At 38.3% G+C, this 21,236-nt stretch overlaps 2 protein-coding genes across 2 annotated transcripts in view; both read right to left on the minus strand.

Moving 5' to 3' along the window:
- The window catches only part of F5 (coagulation factor V (proaccelerin, labile factor)), a 31,781-nt gene extending 21,973 nt beyond the window's left edge, over positions 1 to 9,808 (minus strand). Inside the window, 5 exon segments of the mRNA XM_009071340.1 lie at positions 606 to 749; positions 3,503 to 3,715; positions 4,912 to 5,034; positions 6,420 to 6,511; positions 9,545 to 9,808. Of these exon segments, the coding sequence (XP_009069588.1) occupies positions 606 to 749; positions 3,503 to 3,715; positions 4,912 to 5,034; positions 6,420 to 6,511; positions 9,545 to 9,705 (733 nt within the window). The 5' untranslated portion in view covers positions 9,706 to 9,808.
- Positions 9,809 to 16,542: 6,734 nt separating this feature from the next.
- ATG3 (autophagy related 3) overlaps positions 16,543 to 21,236 on the minus strand; it is a gene marked incomplete at its 5' end in the record, with an annotated part of 20,142 nt that continues 15,448 nt past the window's right edge. Inside the window, 2 exons of the mRNA XM_009071341.1 lie at positions 16,543 to 16,765; positions 18,419 to 18,487. Of these exons, the coding sequence (XP_009069589.1) occupies positions 16,684 to 16,765; positions 18,419 to 18,487 (151 nt within the window). The remainder of the gene's footprint in view (positions 16,766 to 18,418; positions 18,488 to 21,236) is intronic.

The raw sequence follows: 21,236 nt of genomic DNA on the forward strand, positions 1-21,236 counted from the left end.
GGGGGGGGGAAGGGGGAACAGGGCAGCAAATGAGAAGAAAAAAGCAAGAATCCAAGCTAAAGAATGATGTGGTATCTAGTGATAGCAACTACCCTACCCAATATTTGCTTAAAAACCCCACTTAGGTCAACCTTTGGTATTTGCTCAATTGACAGAAAAGAGATATGACAGGAGTTCCTTAGGAGAACAGGGGAAAACCACTAGCAACTGAATAGCCTCATTACCAACCTTGGTAGTCTTCTCACTTAATTGTCTCATTTAATGATAACTGACTTTCCACAGGAAATTCTTCACCTAGTATGTTCTGTATGCTGTAAAACCAACAATTCACTTAACCACATCACTCTCTCACCATCAGCTCAGTAAAACAAATGAGGGACTTTTTTTTTTAAAGTTAGTAGTTCTGTTCTTCAAACAGAACCCTACTTAGAAGAAAGAATATTGTTCCTATCAGTAATTTGGCATGACCTCCTTCCAACAGCACAGTTTTTCTTCTAGAATTTAGGTGCTCACAGACATTCCAGTTCTCGTGCATAAAAAACAAACAAAGGTAATATTCAGTGTTCACCAAAATTAATTTCATTTCACATAAGCCTGAGCAGTACCTGGTAACGTTCCATCAGCATAGCCATTAATCGTGTACTTGACTGATGGTGATTTTTGCCAACTCTTGTTTTCATCAAACACACCAAACATCAGTACAAACTCCTTATTGAAAAGTTTCTGTGACCCATCCTCATTTAGGCTTCCTATGAAGAAGAAACAACAGGTCTTAATTTGAAGCAGAAGTAAAGCAGTTTTCACATCCCTGCAGTTGCATTAATGCATGTTGAATGAGCTTGTTTCACCTGTTAGCATGTACTAGCTGAGCCTGTTCATAACAAGGCCTTAAGAACAGTCATAATGTGATTTTACTTCTGAAAGTACTTTTGGGTTGGGTAGCCACAAAAATCAAAAATCTTTAATATCCCAGATGAGATAAACATCATACAATGAATCAGACAATGCATCAGACAAGTCTAGCAATGTTGTTGTAGGGATTGCTTTAATGGTTGGGAGTGCTAAACACCTGTTCACAAGCAGGTCCTAACCTCTCTTTTGAGACTGTGAGGCAAGGAGAAGAATGATGGCAGAGTCTCCAGCAGGGTGAACAATACCTTTTCAAGCACAACACTGAGGTCATCAGCACCTTTAAAAAGGCTAAAACTGACTGCTCAGCAAACTATGTTTACATAGAAAAGACTTCCAACAAATACTGCTGAACTAGATCAGTTACAGGAAGTTGTCTAGTTGATTCTGTGATATGGGTGTAATTGCTATCAAGATGTATAATTCATTCTGGACATGCCACACAGAACTGGTGTGATTTTACTGAATCTTTCTGTAGATCGCTCACACCAAAAGCTTCCTTTTGCTACTTTCAATACACAATCCAGTCCATCTGGACTTCAGGAACTAAAAAATTAGGAACTTGAACTCCACCTAGGAAGAGAGGCAGTGGAAGCAATTACCTTGAATATAACCCTTTTCTGCTTTTCTTCATAAAAGAAGACTCAGATCAACAGATGAATTTATCTACACAAGGAACTCTCAGACAGTGCTCTAACTCAAAAGTCCACTTTTTATAACCTTTACCACCTATGCTGCTCTAAATGTGTCAGACTGTGGTGAGCTGACTGCAGCCAGCAGCCAAGCATCCACACAGCCACTTCAATCCCCAACAGGCCAGGGGAGAGACCAGGAAGAACAAAAATGTGAAAACTCATAGGTCAATAAAGGTGTTTCAAAGACAAAGGAGAGGGGGAAAAATAAATAAAAATCAAGCAATACAGAAGAAATCACTCATCATCTCCCACAAGCAGACTGATGTCCAGCCAGTTGCTCAAGAACAGCCACACTGGAAGTCAACACCCCTCATTCTCCCCACACTGCTGCTTCTTCCTCTATGTCCAGTTTTTATTGGAGAATGATGTTACATGGTGGAAAAACTCCCTTTGGCTAATTTGGTTCATCTGTCCAGATGGGTCCCATCCCAACCTCTCATCCACCCCCAGCAAAGTAGCTGGGGAGGTCTAAGCAGGGAAAAGAGAAAGCTTTGACACTGTGCAAGCACTGTTCACCAATAGCTCAAACATAAGTGTATCATCAACCCTATTTAGCCACAAATCCAGAACACAGCATCAAATGAGCTGCGGTGAAAAAAGTTTAACTCCATACCAGCAGACAAATACACACCCATGTTGCACACCTAATACACACAGTGCCCAGTCAAAGAAACAGTGTTCAGAAATGTTAAAATTGTGCATAGTTAGCTGTTTGTGTTTGCTCTAGCTAGAAACATATGCTCAAATTGTCTTGAAGGTAGTGGTCAAACCAATCTATCCCAAACTCACAGCCAACTCAAGCCCACAATATATGCATGAATCTGAGAAAGAAAGCAAATCATTCCAAAGCATTTGTCCAGTTTAATTCCACCAGTATGCCATAAAATGCATATATACACAGAAATACAGAGAAAGAAAACCAAAGAAAATTTTGAAAATAACAAGTAGGTAATACTAAAAGCAACAGTCCTAGAAAACAATCGAGAGGAACATAATTACTCCTAACACCACTCCTTTAAGGTGAATGAGTAGGTGTGTTCAGCAATTAAATGGCTATCTACCAGTGATGGGAGTGTCCTTGTACAACCCACACTGAACCAGTTTTATGTTTACTTTCAGGAAAGCTTCGAGGTCCAAGTCCATGCAGTCTACAGTGTATACAAAATTTGTGAGTCAAACTGCAGGAAAAGAGGATCAAGCTACAAACCTCACAGCACCTTCACTACAAGAAGGATATATAACTTGGAAAAATTTAGGACTTAAGGGACCAGCAAGACCAACTTACACAGTCTATCTAGCTGCTATTTACAAGTCCTACAAGACACCAGTTCTTATTAGTGTAGATGGAATTCAATGATTCAGACTGCTGAAATCTCAAGTCTCTGATTGCATGTAAAAACAATTTTTGAAGACTTATAATTTGTTCAGATTTGGCTGTATTTTCAAATAACTAGCAAAAGACACACTGTTCTATAATTTTAAGCTCTTATTACAGAAGACAGAGTGCTCCAGGCCTTGATCAGACAGCCTTTAAAAGGCATGAGTAAACCAATTATTTCTTGCCTTATTCTCTGAAATGGCTGAACTATTTTGAACAAGGTTTTCAAAAATATTTATTCCAAGACAGGAACTTTGAGGTCATACATTTAGCAGTTAAGGAACTGAAAATGCAACCAGTACAGGCAAATGTATCTATTTAACAGTGCTCTTTGCCCACCCTATAATTATAGGGTGGATCTTCATGAAAGATGGCACTTAGAAACTTTAACATCTAAAAGAAAGATGTTAAAAAAACATTTATTTTACACTGCATGTATATATGCAAGAAGTAAAATAATAGATCTTTGTTAAGAAATGAAACTCTATTACCTTAGAGTGGTCTTAAAACATTCCATTACCTTTCTTACAGATAAGCAGTGCTCCAATCAGACCAGAGTTAATATCCATTGTCATGTTCTTATGAGAGTAATAAGCATAAGTAAGACAAGGAAGGTCAGCTTCTCTTGGACCAACTTCTTCTGTTATATCCCACACATATGTGTAGACCTGGCCTGGAAGCACAGCATCATCTTGTTTTTCTGCAATTGATGTTCTGTCATCATACAGGGAGCCTGTCAAGAGAAGAGGTAGTAGGGTAGCATGAAGAAAAAGAGCAATTAGAGCAGCTGGAACATTCTCTCACAATCAGTTCCAAAAGCTTGGTTTGTTTCTTGCCTAAATGATACTTCAGCTTCAAAGAGATAACTTGTGATTCCACTCACATTGTGGAGGGTAACTATTTCACCATCCTGTTTCTTACAGATTAAAGATTTCCTGGAACTGTCATCACTGCCAAAAGGTTGGGCTCTCCATCAGTGTGGGTATAGTTAGGATGGCATGAAGCTGCAGCCTCTGCTCACTGATGCTCTGCAGAGGAATACTGCACACTTTGTTACCTTTCTAACTCTCATAAAGCCACTGTGTGGGTTAGCACTGCCCTGCTGCCTCAGACCTTTTGTACACTGCATATCCAGATAATTAGCAGTAATGGCTCATATCCTTTCCTGCCATACCCAACAGATCTGCAATATGACAAAGGGGAGCCAGAGAATCAAAATCCTACGTGCAAAAGGCACAGTAGTTGATAAGACAGTCAAACTGAACTATGTATCACTTCCAGTTAGATGTTCTGTTCAACACTGTGAGATGGGGTTGCAAAACTCTTTTTGCACCCACACAACAAACAAAATCTTGAATAAATTTATAAACTGCAGGTCAGAGCTCTGGCTCAGTAGCCATGGCAGGGCAATCTAAAAAGCACAAGCAGTCAATCAAACTCACTTCGTGCTGGTACGGGCATTTTACTGTCAATTTGGTCACAATTTAGGATCTCTTTTTGCTTATCTCATGTGGGTTCCAGGAGCAAAACACCACAAAGTTAAGCATTAAATGCTGAGTATCAGAACAGTATGATGAGCACTGTTTACTGCCTATACCAATGATGCCTCGATGGATGCTATTGCAAGGGATATGGAAAAGGTTTTAAGACCTGTGTTTAAGAGTTTACATGTCCTGAAACAAAATACTTTGCAATTACATGGAGGTGGACCAGATGACCTCCAGAATTACCTTCCAACCTCAACCAATCTGCAATTCTGTGAAATAGTGTTAGCACACAGGTCAGGAGCGTGCACTTCAGATGACACTCTCATTCCTAGGGTTACACTGATGTACAAGAAAGACCTAACAACCGATTTTAGGTTGCAAACCATGATCAAAAGTGGTGTACAAATAAATGAAGAAAACAGGGAGTTTTTACAGCATTTACCTTCTTCACTTTTGCTGTAAACTAGGCCTTGGGGATGAATACTGACTGGCTTGTCAGCCATATTTTTAAGGTGCACTACTAAAGTATCTCCCACTTCAGCATGCAGGGTTGGTCCCAGAAGTCCTGTAATTATTCAAGATGAAGAAAGAGGAAAATATGAGCAAAACAGTGTGTTCAGTGAAATGAAGAATTCTCTCCCCCATTAGGAAATATCAGCCCTCAAAGTACAAGTTGCAAAATTAACACAGAGAATGTAATACCACTGCAACAAAGTTTTATCTGTAAAAAGGCATAAAGGGATTTAAAGCCTGCAGCTCATAGTCAGGAATGTTATAAATTGTGTATATGGCAACTAGCACTTAAAAATCACAGGAAAATACTAGATTTAGGGGAGGAAAAGACATTATTTCCAGATACAGAAAATGTATCGAAAATGATTAATGCTGAGGTTCATTGGAAATTTCTAGGAATCTTTCATGTACAGTTTAATTAAACAGTTTTAGGAAGACAGGCACTTGATAGTTGAGGAGTTTAGAGAAAGGCAGTCAAGCACATCTCTTTGAGTAGCACTCTCAATGTTAGAAGTCACAGGACAAAAAGATCTTTCAATCCCAAAATGTTATCCAAGTAAATAATCAGTTTCATGCTGCAAATTTCTTGAGGCATTGCCTGCAAAAGGTTTCAAGAGGGTCTTGTATCCCTACTCCCCATGTTGCAAAAATAAGCAATGGTTGAAACTGCTATGACAGCTTTTGGCTTGTAAGCCTCTTTTTTGTTTTGTAAACTTCTTGATATAAAGAGAAAGAAGCAGATTCAGAAAACACAGAAGAACAAACAAAACTGAAAGGAATCAGATCATAGACTAGATCTTCCAGGGCAATTTGTAATAATTTCCAACCAACCTCACACACATTTACTTTGAAATCTAAATCTGAATTTGTAACATCTGAAGTTATTTTATCTATTAATTAGAAACACAGACTACATAAGCATTCTATTAATTAGAAACACAGAATACATAAGCATTCTAAGTACCAGGACACAAATACCATACTTATGTGTGGCATGAGAACTTGCCTCCATCCATTTAAAGCATCTTCAAGCAGTAACAGTCACAAACACAAGGGCACATTTCACACTCAACCTCATAGTTTTTTTCCTTTCCACTGATCTATCAAAAACATATTTAGCCTCAGGCCTTAGGTCCTTCCATGTGAATTTAGTGCCACCACTGTGACTGTGCCATACAAATCTAAATGCATATGGGAAGTCTCATCAGATGTTGAAAACAACTTTACAGTGCAAATAATTTGCAGACAGTCACAGACTCTAAAAGTCCACCCTGTCTAAGGCCTTTGAAAGCCTTGTGCACTATAGAGACCTCATCCCCTGTGCCTGTTTGGTGTATGTGCAAACAATAGACACAAAACCACAAGCTTGCTTAGCTTGTCACTGGCTTTAAAACAAGTAACCAACAAAAATACTCAGAACATTTCCTTCCTGTTTACCTGCAAATATATTTGCTGGCTTTTCTTTTTTAAAATCCACTTCATATTCTCTGTAAGAAATTTTCTTAAACACAGGATCTGAATGTTCCAATCTGAAACCAAAAGAGATAAAAAAAAAATAATTGAAATGACAAAGATTCTCAGAGATGCCAATGCTGTTTTATGGATATCTCAGAACATTAATCCTGGAATTACATTTAATCATTTGCACGTTTTGCTGAAGGCAAAGCACACAGTCCAACTCTTTGTAGTGTCTTCCCCTCTTATTCCTCCTGTTCCTGAGTGAGATCACTTCATATGAGACATTCAGTTACAGTACCTAGCACAATTCATTCCTGATTTTGCTGGTTGTTTCTATAGGTCATTTTGATTCTGGGATGAAGATGTCTTTGTTTTGTCCAAGACACAGAGGAAGATGTCTCAACCATGCCTAACCTAAAAAGCATCTGACAAAACAGTGAAAGAAACTTATATTTCTCTTTACTCAGCCCTATGCTTGGACTTTTAAGACTTATCAGAAGGATTCTGCAACAGCATTAACAGCAAGTTCCTGTTGAAGCAATGACCTTGAAGGCAAGCACAAAACTGTTCTCTGACAACAACTAAGGATCTCACAGCAAGTTAGAAAACGAGAAACACTACAAGTGTCCTTGGTCTTGCAATGTAAACAATTCAGCACCCAGCAGATCATGTAATGTTTTCTTAGAAAATATTTAGGCAAGGAGAAGCAAACCAGCACATGACACTTCTGCGATGGAAATAATGATGAGAAAAGGGCTGGAGGGATAACAGCCTTTCACATTTATCAGTTGATTTATTATAGTATGCATGATGACTGAATCCGACAGTAATTCCACTTGCTTTTTTCTAATGCCTTTTCAGGCACATTTGACGGTGGGAAGCTGATGCACGAGCACAGAGAGCCAGAGATAGCACAAGGAGGTTGGTTCAGTGACAACCAGGGTCCATAAGGGGGAGATCTCTCTGAGAGATCCTTTTTAAGTTCCTCTGTGACACTCTTGTAACAGAAGTCAGGCAGAAGCAGTTTGTGTTTCAATTAATTCCCTTCTCTTTAGTCACTGATAAAATTTTGTTTAACTCTTTAAGGAGAAGGATCCAATCCATCACCTTCATTGACAAGTGCTGCCCTAACGTGGCAACATTCATTAGGATATGCACACAAGACTATGGGGTGGAAGAGGAAATTTATCAGTGCCAATTGTATCAGCTAGAAGGCACAAAATACATAGGTCACTAACACTTCAGCAATCTCAGACTACACAAGCAGGTCTAGCTATGTAGCTTTCAGGAACTGCACCAGCAATGCTGCTTGCTCAGATAATACATTTTCACTTTGCTCTGAAGTGCCATATAAATATCACTTGCACATGGTAACAAACCTCTAGGAACACAAGACTGACACTCAGAAAAGTCAGGTGTCCTTTGCTAGCCTCTACAATTGGAAAATTCAGGAAACAGTTCAGGGAGAACCCATCTTCTTTCCAGCCTCAGTTTTGTAGAGCCAAAAGCAGGAAAATATCAGATTCTTACACTGTACTTAGACATTTAGCTTCTACTGAAATCAGCACAAGTTACATAACCCAAAGCCTTTGGGATCTAAGCCATCAGCTCTTCTTCAGTGAGTATCTTTGTGCTGGGTTGGGTGTTTTTTTTTGGTTGGGTGTTTTTTGTTTGTTTTGGTTTTTAGTTCAATTTCTCTAAGCTCTACAAGGTTCATTAGACCCATTTGGGATGTGATTTGCTCTAAATACTTCTGTGAGATTATTTGACAGAAGGGCATTGCGAACGAGACACTTTTGGGTTATCCCAGAGTATTTCAGCTGAGGTTTGACACAGTCTTGCAAGTCTCTACTGCATGAAAACAGTCTATCCACAATGTGACATTTAATGAAGCAGCAGTTATGCTTATATTTATGCATCCAGTGCTGATGAGAATGAAATTTAACTAGTAAATTCGCATGCCCAGGTCTGTGCTTGAAAGACATTTGGCTTCATATTCCTACATTTATATCCTGTTTTCTTCTGTCTTGACAGCTTGACAACCCTATTATACCACCTGAATTAAACTTCCAAGAAGAGCTTTAGAAATCACAGACACTTTGCTTTAATAAGTCTTGAAAAAAAAGAATAGCTAGAAAGTCAAAATCGGAACTGGAAATATCTTTTTCATATTATCCTGAAATGTAATATATGTTTAAAAAAACGAAACCAATCATAAACTACAAAAGAAAATCCATCAATATAAAAAAAAAGACTGCAGTATCCAAATACACCACCAATGTGGGAGAACAAGTAATCTTTAATTAATCCTACATTTTAATTTTTAGTAATATTTTTGCCTAATTCATACAGAATTATAAATTACATCCAAGTTCTGTAATCTGTAGCATTGCACTTACAATGTTTATAATCCTAAGGATAATAGTGATAATACAAATAAAATATTTGATATGCTTGATTGGCATATGCATGTAGGCTGGCCTTTCTGCTATACTATCTGGAAAAAAATGAAAGGGGTGTTTTCACTCAGTGAAGTATAGCAATGCTTGATCCTCCAACCTTTGCTTGTCAGAATTCAGAAAGTACATTTCACAGAAACTACCAAACAACTCAGAAACAACATACCTAGTTCCAAAGTTCATCAGGCTCTGATTTAAGTGGATGTGATAGTATCCAAACTGGAACATAGCTATTCTTTCAGCAAATTCTACAGCCTGAAAATTTTTGAAATGTTACCAATCTACGGCTCAACTTTACATTGCACAAAATCCAGATACCTAAAATAAATACATTTTAAAAACCCAAACAACAGTCAACCTACACAGATGATGATAAAAACAAGCCCCGGAATGTATTTAACAAAAGTGCTCTGGAAACAAAAATAATTATATCCACTAATGAAGTAAATAAAAAAGAGCTTTTAATACTTCACTGGCTCTAGTTGAGATCATGCTGTTTAAAGTCAAGCAAGCTCCTCTGAAGTCAAAAGATCAGGCTCTAAAGTCCTCCTGGGCTCTAAAATTCCACAGGAGATGGGAGACTCAAACCATTTTTCAGTCACACGGGAGGACTAGTTTCATCCTTCTTATCCTGTACTTTGTTACCTGGATTTTTCCTCAGATTGTGGTTTGTAGGTCCAGCTAGTGATCTGAGCAGCTATGTAGTGCTCCCTGACCTTCGCAGCTCCTGCCACAAGTTTCTCTGAGTCTGGCCACCATGAACCAAGCAGAAGTAAGAGAAAGAGACGCATGCAGTGCAGTGTCATGGTACAGATGCCTGTTGATGCTGCTCTGGAAGACAAGGCAGAAACCGCTGCTTTTATTGTTGTCGCTGCTTCTAACTTCCCCTCAGAAATGAAATAATTGTGATGCAAGAGGGTAACTGTATTTGCTATGCTCAGGTCATTGCTCCTCACCTCCTCCTCCTCCCCTTATTGACAGGGATCCAATAGGGATAAAAAAACTGGTTAAACTACCTTCTTTCCCCTCCTCCACACCATCCTCAGTGAGAAACAAGCACCAAAGAGAAGCAGCTTCAGTCCCACTATAGACTGTAGTCTGTCTGCAGAAGCAGCAGGACATCAGAGGCAGAAAACAATTACTCAGATTACTTACAATTACAGGATGTTTGACTTGCATGGTTGGGAAGAAGGGGGGCATATGCTCTATCTTCCCAGAAAACAGAAACCTGGCACATGGTTGGCACTGATGGAAATTTCCTAGGTAGATACTACGTCTTCTAAGAAATCATTCCCAGTTTGAAAGCAGAATGCTGAGGGGTAGGTGTGGGAACTAGAAGCAGCAGGTCAACCTGGAAAATTTTAATCTAGTCTTGACTATAGTCTGTTGACATTTATCTAATGAGAAATTATGAGGAAAGTACCTTTCGATAAGCTAATTACCAATGTCAACAATATCACCAAAAATGTCTCCTTGTTTTTGCCAGTGCTGAGAAGTTTGTCACAGTAACAGGAAAATGATTTATTACTGGAAAAAGAAAAAATCCCTACCTCTATTTTTTTTTCATTGATCTAATAAAGTTTAGCTAATGTTTCAATGAAAGATTTACCTAAACCCCCAAATCAAAATAATTCCACTCCAGAATTAGAAAAAAGGACAACATTTCCTCAGACCACTTTGTTTAGTAGCAGAATGGCCTCACTGGCAGCTTAGTTAATTCTATCCAAACTCTATGGTACCATTTGGCCTTGGAAGAAATAGGGAAGATAGCTGGGAAAAAAATTGATGAAGACCAATAGTTAAATGCTCCCTACCAAACTCTAGGATCTTTTGGTGCACAGACCTGAAAACAACCATGATCACTCAGACTGCATAAGACTACAGACATCATGGTATAATTTTCACTTTAAACAAGTCTTCCTGTGATTCTGTTTAATGAACTTAGTGCTTGCATTTGAAATTCCCATTCTAAGTAGGCTTCTACTAATTCTTCCCCACAATAAAAATCTAAAATATTGCAGGCTAAAAATTAGTACCCAATATGCCTGTTTAAACCACCTTGCCTTGTGTCTGTGAACTGGAAAGCATCAAAGCTGACATGAACTAGTTGCTTCTCTTTCCATTTTGATGAATTTGGAAGTTGTAGTTTTGAAATTTTTTCATTAATGAATCATGCAGTACCAATATGAAGGTAAAAGGAATTACTTTTATAAGGATGGCTGATAATACTGGTAGTTTTAAAGAATGGTATCAAATCAGACTAGACACACTTTCCATTAAGATATACTGATTAGCATGTATTACCCTTCTTTGACCCTTTAAGAACAAGGAGTCCAATACCAGCTACTTGCTTATTTTCTCCTCTTCCCACACTCTTGGTATCAGTGTGAAATTGAGCTGCTTGAAATCATCTGAGTCAGCCTGGGGGTTTTTGTTGTTCATTATTTTTCTTTTATTTAAGCTATTCCATCACATTGTCTCCTCTAGGCTTTGTGAAGTTTCAGCATTCTGAAAATCATTAATAATAATGCAAGGACCTTGTTCTCATTCACCTGACCATTAAGTTCTAATATCTTCAATTATATCCCCTGTCTGATGTGGTGAAATTCTAATACATACATAGAATTTTTTGTTAGCACAAGTTGCCTGCAGGCTAGTCACATGACAAGTGACGACATAACACATTCTTCAGGCTAAAAATCTTTCAAGACAATGCAACTTCATTGGCCATTCTTGTATTTAGTTGTGATCTTTTCTTCTACTTCACAATACTGCACATGCTGCAAGCTTCATATTTTTATCCTCCTTACCCACACGTTCAAATGTAAATTACATTTCACCAGCAACATCAAAAGATCATGTGGTCAAAAGTCATGCATGGAAGAGCACAGGGCTAGGCCATGCTGGCAAGATAATCTCTGCAGCACACTGAACAATGCTATTCCCAAGAGGAAAAAGTACCTTTGGGATGTACTGATACTGAAATGGCAAATGAAAACAAAGCATGGGAAGAGAAGTATAAACAGTATCTTTTAACACTAAAGCAGGTCTCATCTTCTAACTAGGCAAGATTACTGCCTGCTCTGACACCCAGTAATTATGGTCCTGATTCATGTTATGCTACATGTGAAAACATACTACTAAGAGATACTTGCAGTCCTGCTCTAAAGCCAGCCTTTTTTCACCCAGAATAGCCTTGGCTGAGTCTGAGCAACCAAGAACAGATCTTTAAAAAGAGCTGTAAAGTGGTGATATGCAACTTTCTGCACATTATAGATTATGACCCATAATAAACTTGGCTCTACTTCATCACAAACACTACCCTAAGTGCCAGCAAGGCAGTCATATCCTGATGGCTGCCTCTGTTTTAGCAATTGTATTAGAGTAATTGAGAGGGAGTTAGTATAGAGAAGGAAATGTCATAAAACAAGTGTGGAATTGGTTGCTAGTAATGCCCTAGTAGAGATTTCTTCCTCTTTCTCATTCAAACACACCAATCGATGCACAATGGTGCAGCGAGCGTACTTTTTTTAGCGCAAGGTGAACAGATTTCATAGGCAAACATGGAGTTAATTATTGATCAGCAGTGAACATATGGTTCTGAAGTAGGTAAACCACAGAAGGGACACTTACCAAATCTGCTAGGAACAACTTGGAATAGAAGCCATCAAATAATTATCTTCACTTCTGCAAGTAGGCACTAAAGCCATGAAAGATTAACCTGTGAAACAGCTCATTTCGGTAGTTTAAAGTAGATGTGCTATGCCAAAAACTATGTAAGGAGACAAAAATAAAAGATGCCAGAGAAACTTATCCTTAATTTCAGACAATATTTTCAAAAGGAAGATGTTTATGTTTGTATTTGATGGCAGCACACACAAAACACATTCTGCATGCTGCTAAAGGCACACAGGGCATGTGACCTCTGTTGTCACAAACACACTACAAGGCAATAAGAATGTAGAACAGCATTTCAGATTGCCCTGGCACCAAAGGCTTCAGAAGACAGAAAATGATGCTGATTTAACCTAAATATATTTATATATTTTAAACCTGTATTTTTCCTTAGGAGAAAAGCAAATGTCCTTCATTAGAATCAAGTGTTTCTCCAGTCAATTCATTTGCCAAAACCAGTTATTTAACAGGACCCAAAACTATTTGCATAGAATTGCTTAATTCAATAAAGTTTCAGAGGAAAAAGAAATCTGTTTATCTTCCCAAAAATGTAAAAGCTACTTTCACTATTTTAACAATTTTGTCTAAGACCACAGGCTTGTGGTCTGGAAAAAATCTGAAGAAAAAGAGGATACATTAGCTTCCTCTCTTCAACAGCTGCATTAATGACATCTGACTCAAGATTTTGGACTGACACAAAGCAGCCTTTCCCCCCTCCTCCCCCTCCATGTGTTTAACTTTTGACAGAAAATATTCAGTTTGGCTTGACAAAGAAGTTTGCTCCTACTCAATGTTTGTCTTCTGTGTTCCAGTTTGTCTTCTTTGCTGAGAGATTTCTGTATTTGCCCAGGCTTACAACTGATATGCTACGTGGGAACAGCTGCCCTCATGCTAAGCCAGTCTGGCAGCATATTCAGCCTGGATTTCTTTCTGTAGAGAATAACAACAGTAAGGATATCAGTGCAAGAGTTTTCAACCAGGAGGATTTGCATCTTTTTATCATAAACCATTCTTGCAACTGTAACTGCATTATCAAGCAAGAGAGAGCATACATACATACCTACTTCCAACAATAGGTATGATATTATGGACAACTTAAATTTTTCTTCTTTCATATGGCTGAATTTTCTCCATGCAGGTATCTGTTTGTTCTTTTCAAATAGTAGACTTCAAACAGTCCTTACAAATTACTAGCAGAGAAAGTTATTTTCCAATAGAAAAGCAGATAGGGATGTTACAGAGAATAACAGAATCAGTAAGCTTTTAGGATCATTAGATAGTAAATTGTATCTGTCCCTACAGACTTCACAACGCAGATGAATTCAAAGCATTCTAGCTCTCTAGCAACAGCTCAAGCTGTTTGTTGGCAAGCTGGTTAAACAAGCTCCACTTTCCCACACCTAAAAACACAGCCACAGACAGACTAAGCTGAAATTGCCCTCTTTGTTTAACACTATTTCCATCCTTCATTATTTATAGCTTAGATTTCGATTAGGCTTTTAGAACACTAAACACAGAACTGTGCTTCCCACATATTGCTTGGAAGTTACTGCTTTGATTTTTTCTTCTATTTATTTTTTATTGGAAACAAGTATTTTTTTTGTATTTTAAAAACATTTCATGTAAATTGAGGACTAGGTATCTGAAGTTTGATAATAGAGCTTGGGATGGCCATTATTTTATATCTCTGTGAGGTTATCCCCTTTGCTTTATAACCCATTCTCTGTGCATAACTTTCCAATTCAGCAGAATCAAAACTTCAGCCATGTCTTCACTGCATGCAGCACCTGTAAACTAGAATGTACTCAAAAGTCCAAAATCAAGAGATAGAAATCTAGAAGGCAAGTAAAGAGCTACAGGAACTGGAAGATATGCAGTAGGACAGGGAGCAATGTGAAACTTCTCAGGAGTTACTCTGATGTAGGAACAAAAATCAGATAATAAATGACCATGCAGGTGTTGACAGAAGCTGTAACTTAGGTGACTATATTTGCATATATTTGTAGCACTTCTTACAGCAATGATCTTCAGATCTATCAGGAACTTTAAATATTAGTCCCAAAAGGAGGATTAAGGTACAGTACAACCTCTGCAAGTGTACCAAGGTCAAAGTTGCTTGCCTGGGTACAGCCACTTAGATATGCAACCAAGGAGGGCACCAGACATTAGGCATCAAGCATTGGGGTTTGTGACACCAGACATTTCTGTGCCAAAAGTGCCCTAAGGCATTAATCATGACGCTGACGGAAGCCATTGGCAAGTTCTCTTCCATTCTGCTGCGCCTCTGTTTTCCTACCAGGACCAGAGAAAAAGGCCTTCAATGGTTTATACTTTCAAAAAAATCACGCCACTTCTATCAACAGCCTGACAAGTAAGAACGTGGTATTTGATAACTCACTCAAGACTGGTGAAACTAACTCGCCTCCCTGAAGGAAAATAGACATTTTTTAGGGAGAAGGATGTTTCAAAAGATTCTGACACAGCAAAGGAAAAAACCTACATCACTACTGGCTATTTTAAGTCACACCCCCTCTCTTTGCTCCCCTCCACAACTCCCTATTTATTGGGTGGAGGACAGCTACTTCCTTTGTTACCAGAAAGCTCAAAACATCCTTGAGATTAGTCTGATAGGAAAATCCTATGGCATGACTCAGTGGATGTGGTTAAGTTTTCATAGGTTTCAGCTAGCATTGCTGTTCAGTTACACAGACATTGCTTAAGATATTGTCCCAAAAAGAGGAAGTGAAGAGACATGAAAAGAGGAAAGCCAGTTTAAGCATAGAACACAGAACCTGATCACAGAATCTCATGTAAGTAAGAGCATGGGACAGAGGACAGCTGAAACAGGGACCAGTTGTGCCAGGACAGGGACCAACCTTCCTCAACAGTAAATTTAGTGAACTGCAGACATCCAACTTCTGATTGCCTTGCAGAATGCAAGATGCATCTTTGGGAGACAAAGATACTGTCCTAAAAGCTAAACAGAGTTTAAGTGAACCTGGTAAGTATAATATATGCACACAGCAGATATAATAGTCCTCTCGTCCCATTATAATTAATAAAACCTTTACATTTTACAGGTCAGAAAGTGGCTGCAAAAGCCTGGATGCATCCGCAATATTTGAATTCACAAACAACTGTACATATGTATTCACCACAAGCAGGAGACTGTGCTATTAGACTATAGGTCAGTGTAGTTGAGGTAGACAAATATCAAGATTGAACCTTGCTCTGCCATGGCAATCTTCTCCCTTTACCCTCAGGCCAGAAAGACTGTTCTTACGTTTTACAAGATGAACAGACTAATATTCCTTCTTTGTCTACCAAAATATTTCATCTCAAAACATTAGTCTTGCTCAACTGGAAACCTAAAACACCTTTCGAAGATTGGTCATTTTACAGAAAGAGTGATCAGGCATTGGAATGTGCTGCCTGGGGAGGTGGTGGATTCACTGTCTCAGAGGTTTTCAAGATGAGACTGGATGTGGCACTTAGTGCCATGGTCTAGTAACCACAGTAGGGTTGGACTTGATGATCTTTGAGGTCTCTTCCAACCCGGCTGATTCTACGATACTTTTATAGTATATTTATTTTAGTTTAAGATGTAGTCAAACTTCCCTAACAAGATGACCCCTTATTTTTTTCAGATTTCAAAATCCTCCTCCAGCTAGAGGATACATAACCATTCATAACTAGGATAAAAAAACCATGTAACTTTCAAGTGAATTTAAATGGAAGGGGGGAAAAATTACAAATTCATGTTTTCAGGAATCAGCAATGAAACCAAAAGCATTAGCCTCCTACTACGAAAGCAGATTTCACTTTCCAACATACACAAAAATTATCTTCTGACTAATGGAAATTAAAGGTATTATGGAGGAAAAAAAATCCCACCTCTTAGTGCAGTGTCTGTATCGGAATGAAAGTGATTTATTTATATTACACACAAAGACTTTTATTAAAAAGGCTGGTAATGGAACATTTTATTTTAATGCATCAAGTTGATAAAAGATTAGTTACAGAAATTGTGTATAATGTGGTATAGGTCACATGGATGGGTTATTTAAAAAAAGATTTGACAGTCAGAGGAGCAACATCTATTGTTTTAGTTACATTGTAAAGTGCCTTGTGTAGTCATATTCTATCGTTGGAATGACTGCCTGTACAAATTTCAAGAAAATAAGAAGGTACCTGAGTTTCTTATTAAGGAAAATGTACAATAGCTAGAAATCCTGTAAAGCAAAGCACAAGTCACGTTCACTCCATGGTCTGCTCAACAGTACTGCTTGCTAAGAGGAAAATAACACCTAGCAATTATGCAGTTAAGAGACTGGGAAATTAAAACAGCAGAATTCTGGTAATGACATCTATGTGTTACTAAACATACAGACCTTCCTATTTTAAGCTGAAGCAGGGAAACAGGAATTATTTTCAACAAATCTTGCAGATATCACACAAACACTTACTATCCCATTTACATACTTACTATTTATTATTAACCATTGCCAAGGTGAATTGCACCCAGCAAGGCTAATCCCTAGCTACCTTCCTGTAGCTGCAGGAAAGCAGGCTCCTCTCCTCTGTCTCAGTGGCTCAGAAAAAGAAATAGGTTCCTATTCTGAACCATCCTTTGAATGAGCTCCTTCTTGTTTCTGAGGGAAAGTACAGAGATGAGCCTTACTAAGCTGAGCAGACTTTGTAGAGAAGAGTTCCCTTGCATGTATCACCTTCTAATGCATGTTGGGCCTGAGTTCGCAGCCTGGAATATATTGGATATTTACCATCTAAAGTGTCTGTCCATGTGGGAATGAGGCAAACAGGGAACTGAAAAATTAAAAAAATAAATCACCACTTTCAACTGACTATTAAGTTACATTGGTACAGGATAAAAGGACACCCTGCTCTTTTGACGTATCAGTCTCATGGACCACTTTATCACAAATACAAGCTACATGATAATGAAGAAAGAAACTGCATGTTAAAAATGCCTCAACTTGTTGAGTAATAACAAAAGAAAGTAATCAAAATCTTGAAAATAAGCTCTTTGTAGTTACTGAGGAGTAGGAGACTTGAACTACCTGGCCAGAGAAGTTATTTCCCAGCGCAGTTTCAGCTGCTTGCTGCACAAATTGAACAAGTTGCAACTCATACAGTAAATGAGTTTTACTGATTCAGGACCTATAGCTGCTCAGTAACTGTTCCTTCCTTGCCTTATAGCAGCAAAGAAGACTATTTTTAAAGGACACACTTCTAACATGGAAGTTACTTCAGTCAGAAAGCATAGTACCAATTACTACAAAGTATAACTAAGATCAATCACCTTGCTAAAAAAATTCTAATTGTGATGCATTTGATACTGATGTTTAGAATGGTTTTGGCAATTTTCATTGTTTTGTCAGCTAAATATTTTCCCAAGATATTGCTCACATGAAGAATAGAAAATAATAGAACCTCTACACCTTCCAGAAGTTAATTTCAGATTCCCATCTAATACAAAAGCTGCTGTACCAAGGTGTGATTACACTCTGGATGGAACCTATGAAACTCCAGTCTCACCCTCCTGCACTGGGATCTTTGTTTCATGCTCACAACTATCTCCTTTACACCCCTACAAACAAGAGCTCAATCCTGTGCCTTCAATCCTAGTTACTTTCCCCATTGCTCCTGCCACACACCCCCCTCCACCCCCCAACAACTTAGCTGTTTGCACAAAGGAGCTCATCCCAAAACTGCCACCCCAACCATTCATTTACTACTTTCACACACAACTGCATTCCATTTTAGGAACCTTGAGGTAACAGCTCCCTACACTCCAAGAATCACTGTGTTAACGAAAAAGGATACATATGAACTCCAAGTTCTCCTCCACCTTCTGCAACAGTCTCAATTATTTTCTTCATGACTTCTGCATGCCTGAAAAACAGATCAGAAGCAGAAAATATTTTAAGGCAAAAGTAACTCCTTGTTCATCTCAGTAAGATTAGGCTATGGGCAAATTAAGTAATTCTGGACTGTTAGCTTCAGAAGCAGCAAGAGGAAATTTTCAGTTTACTGCGAAAATAAAATCCCAACAATGTAATGCTATTTGCCAGCTCCTTACATTCACAAGGAAAGCAAAAAACGTTCTATGCTACAATGCAGACTGAGTGCCACAATGGGAATCAATGCACACTGTTCAACACTATTATAATTTTTAACTTCTAAATGCCAAAAAGGGCACCAGGTAAGTCCTCAGAGGGCAATCCTCATTAGCAGCAAGCCACCAGAAGTTCCCAGATGATCCTTGAAGAAGATGCCTAGAAACTGCTCCAACATTTTTAGGTGCCTTTAAATTTTTAAAGCTTAAGAGGTTTCACACACTAGAACAACTCATTGTTTCCCAGGAAAGTCAGGTTAAACCAACTCTGCACAGATTCAGAACTGTTGCTTTGGGATTGATTTAGGGTATGGAAATTTCCTCTGGTGGTAACTTGGGTTCTCTGGCAAATCAACAGTTTGTAAGCTAGTTTCTTCTCTCTTGTGACTGTGTTATTGTGAGTAACTACAAGGGAGGACAAACATTTCCTCAGGTCACTGAGCTTTTACATTCTCATCAGTGACACACCAGACCTACTGTGAACCACACAACATTTGTGTGCAAAGCTGATCCTGGGAATCTAACACAGAATTACAGATTAGCAAAGGTTGGAAGAGACTGGTCATCCTTGCACAATGAGCAGTAAACTAGAACAGATTGCTCATCAGGACCTTGTCTGGTCTGGTTTTGAATATCTTCAATGATGAAGACTTCAAATCTTTTAATGACAGTTACAATTTGGAAGTAATGGTCTTGTGCTCAGGACGGTGACGATATCCCATAAACTATGGCATGAAGAACATCCCAAGTCAGAGAACTACTGTACAGTTAAGCCATGATTTATTTATGTATTTTTAATACAAACTCCTAGGCTGTATAACTAATCTTACTTTTATCTACACTCCCACTTGGTTGCTGCCTCAGAACGACTGAGAACAAGGACCAGTAGTAAGCAGAGTCTGCGTAACCTTCTGATCATGCTTTGATACCATTACACAAATCTAAATAGCTGACCAGTCACTGGCATTTAGTAGCTACCTCCACAGTTAATCATACTGCCAGTGACTGCAAACAAGGAAGGAAGATGTTGCAAAGTTACCAAGATGCACTGTAAACAGAAACATGCAAGTCTGGGGAAGTACTAAAGGTCAGCATTTGTCATTTGCTGTTGGTCTTTACAAATCAACTAACCCTCACAGTTGATTCCAATTCTGGATCCTCACGATGCCCCTGCAGTCCTCATGACTTTTCATGTGCCAAGGCCAGTTGCTTCTATATAGGAACCTGGCCACTGTCAAAACTAAAGTTTTGACCTTATCTCTAACTGTGGACTGTATTTTTTCCTGGCACAGAATACAGGTCACCCTGCAGCTATTAGAACTCTTTAACAGCTCAACTTCAACAGCTCAACTTCATACATCTTAATGACATTTATTCTTTGCCATTTTCTAAGGACTAGTCAGATATCTGGAATTCTACACTGGCCACAGAATAATGGTCATTCTTATTGTCATACAATTACTCATGAAAAGCTTTGCAGGTGCTTTATAAATTTGTTTCCTGTTTTCAGTTTTCCTTCTATAAGAAAACTTGGAGGAATTAATATGAAATATGCATACAGTACAATGAAAAGAAATAACTTTGAAAAAAGTGAATCTAAAATATCCTGCTATCTTTTTTTCTTTTTAAACTTTTGAATAAGAAGCGAATCTAAAATATCCTGCTTTTTTTCTTTTTAAACTTTTGAATAAAAGTCCCCCAGAAACAACTCTTAACTCCAGATTACTAAATACACTAGGTGCTCATCAGTGCTTGTTCTTGGATCTGTTTGTAGATCACTTGAGCTATCAAACAGATCATGCCTTTAAAGCATATATTAAAATCACCTAATTTACTTTCTGGTGTATTGACCAACTCTTGAGGTGGTTCAAGTAATATAAATGAATTATTATTCAAATTCCAAGTCAGAAACACTATTGAAAATAAATTGAGATATACAGTTTAAACCATAGAGTACGGGCTTCTAAATAAGTTGAAAGCAGCTGATTTCTTAGATTGATTATTATGACTCTTTATGCTCCTATCAGGAATGTTCACTTTCCAGCTGAAGAACCCCTCTCCTGCTTTGCAATTGATCAAAGCTGTCAGCCAAAATATTTGTTGCTAACTTCACACTGGAATTCAGCACAGGTCTGGAAGGGAAATACAGACCATCAGAAAGTAAAAGTGAAAAACAAAAGCCTTCCTAACATATGGTGGAAAAAACCACAACACCAGATTCATTCCCACAGCCTCCCCCTGCTGCCCCAGCTCTTAGAGATAAAAGGCCTTCCACAGGACTTTGGTAATGGACAACAACTGAAGCTTCTGTAGAAGAGGGTAAAATGCAAGACATTTTAGGACAGTGTACTTTCACGGAAAAAAAAAGACCTATGCATTTGATTCAGTGCCTGTAACTGCCCACACACAATGGGACAGAAGAGGTGTAAAAATCCACAAATGTTACCATTAAGAGAAACATTTCAGAATCCACAACAGTTAACCATACAGTTCACTGCTCCTTGCAGTTGCCTTTAGTCATTTCCC

This window comes from Acanthisitta chloris, unplaced genomic scaffold, assembly GCF_000695815.1.
Source record: "Acanthisitta chloris isolate BGI_N310 unplaced genomic scaffold, ASM69581v1 scaffold13833, whole genome shotgun sequence".
NCBI lineage: Eukaryota > Metazoa > Chordata > Aves > Passeriformes > Acanthisittidae > Acanthisitta > Acanthisitta chloris.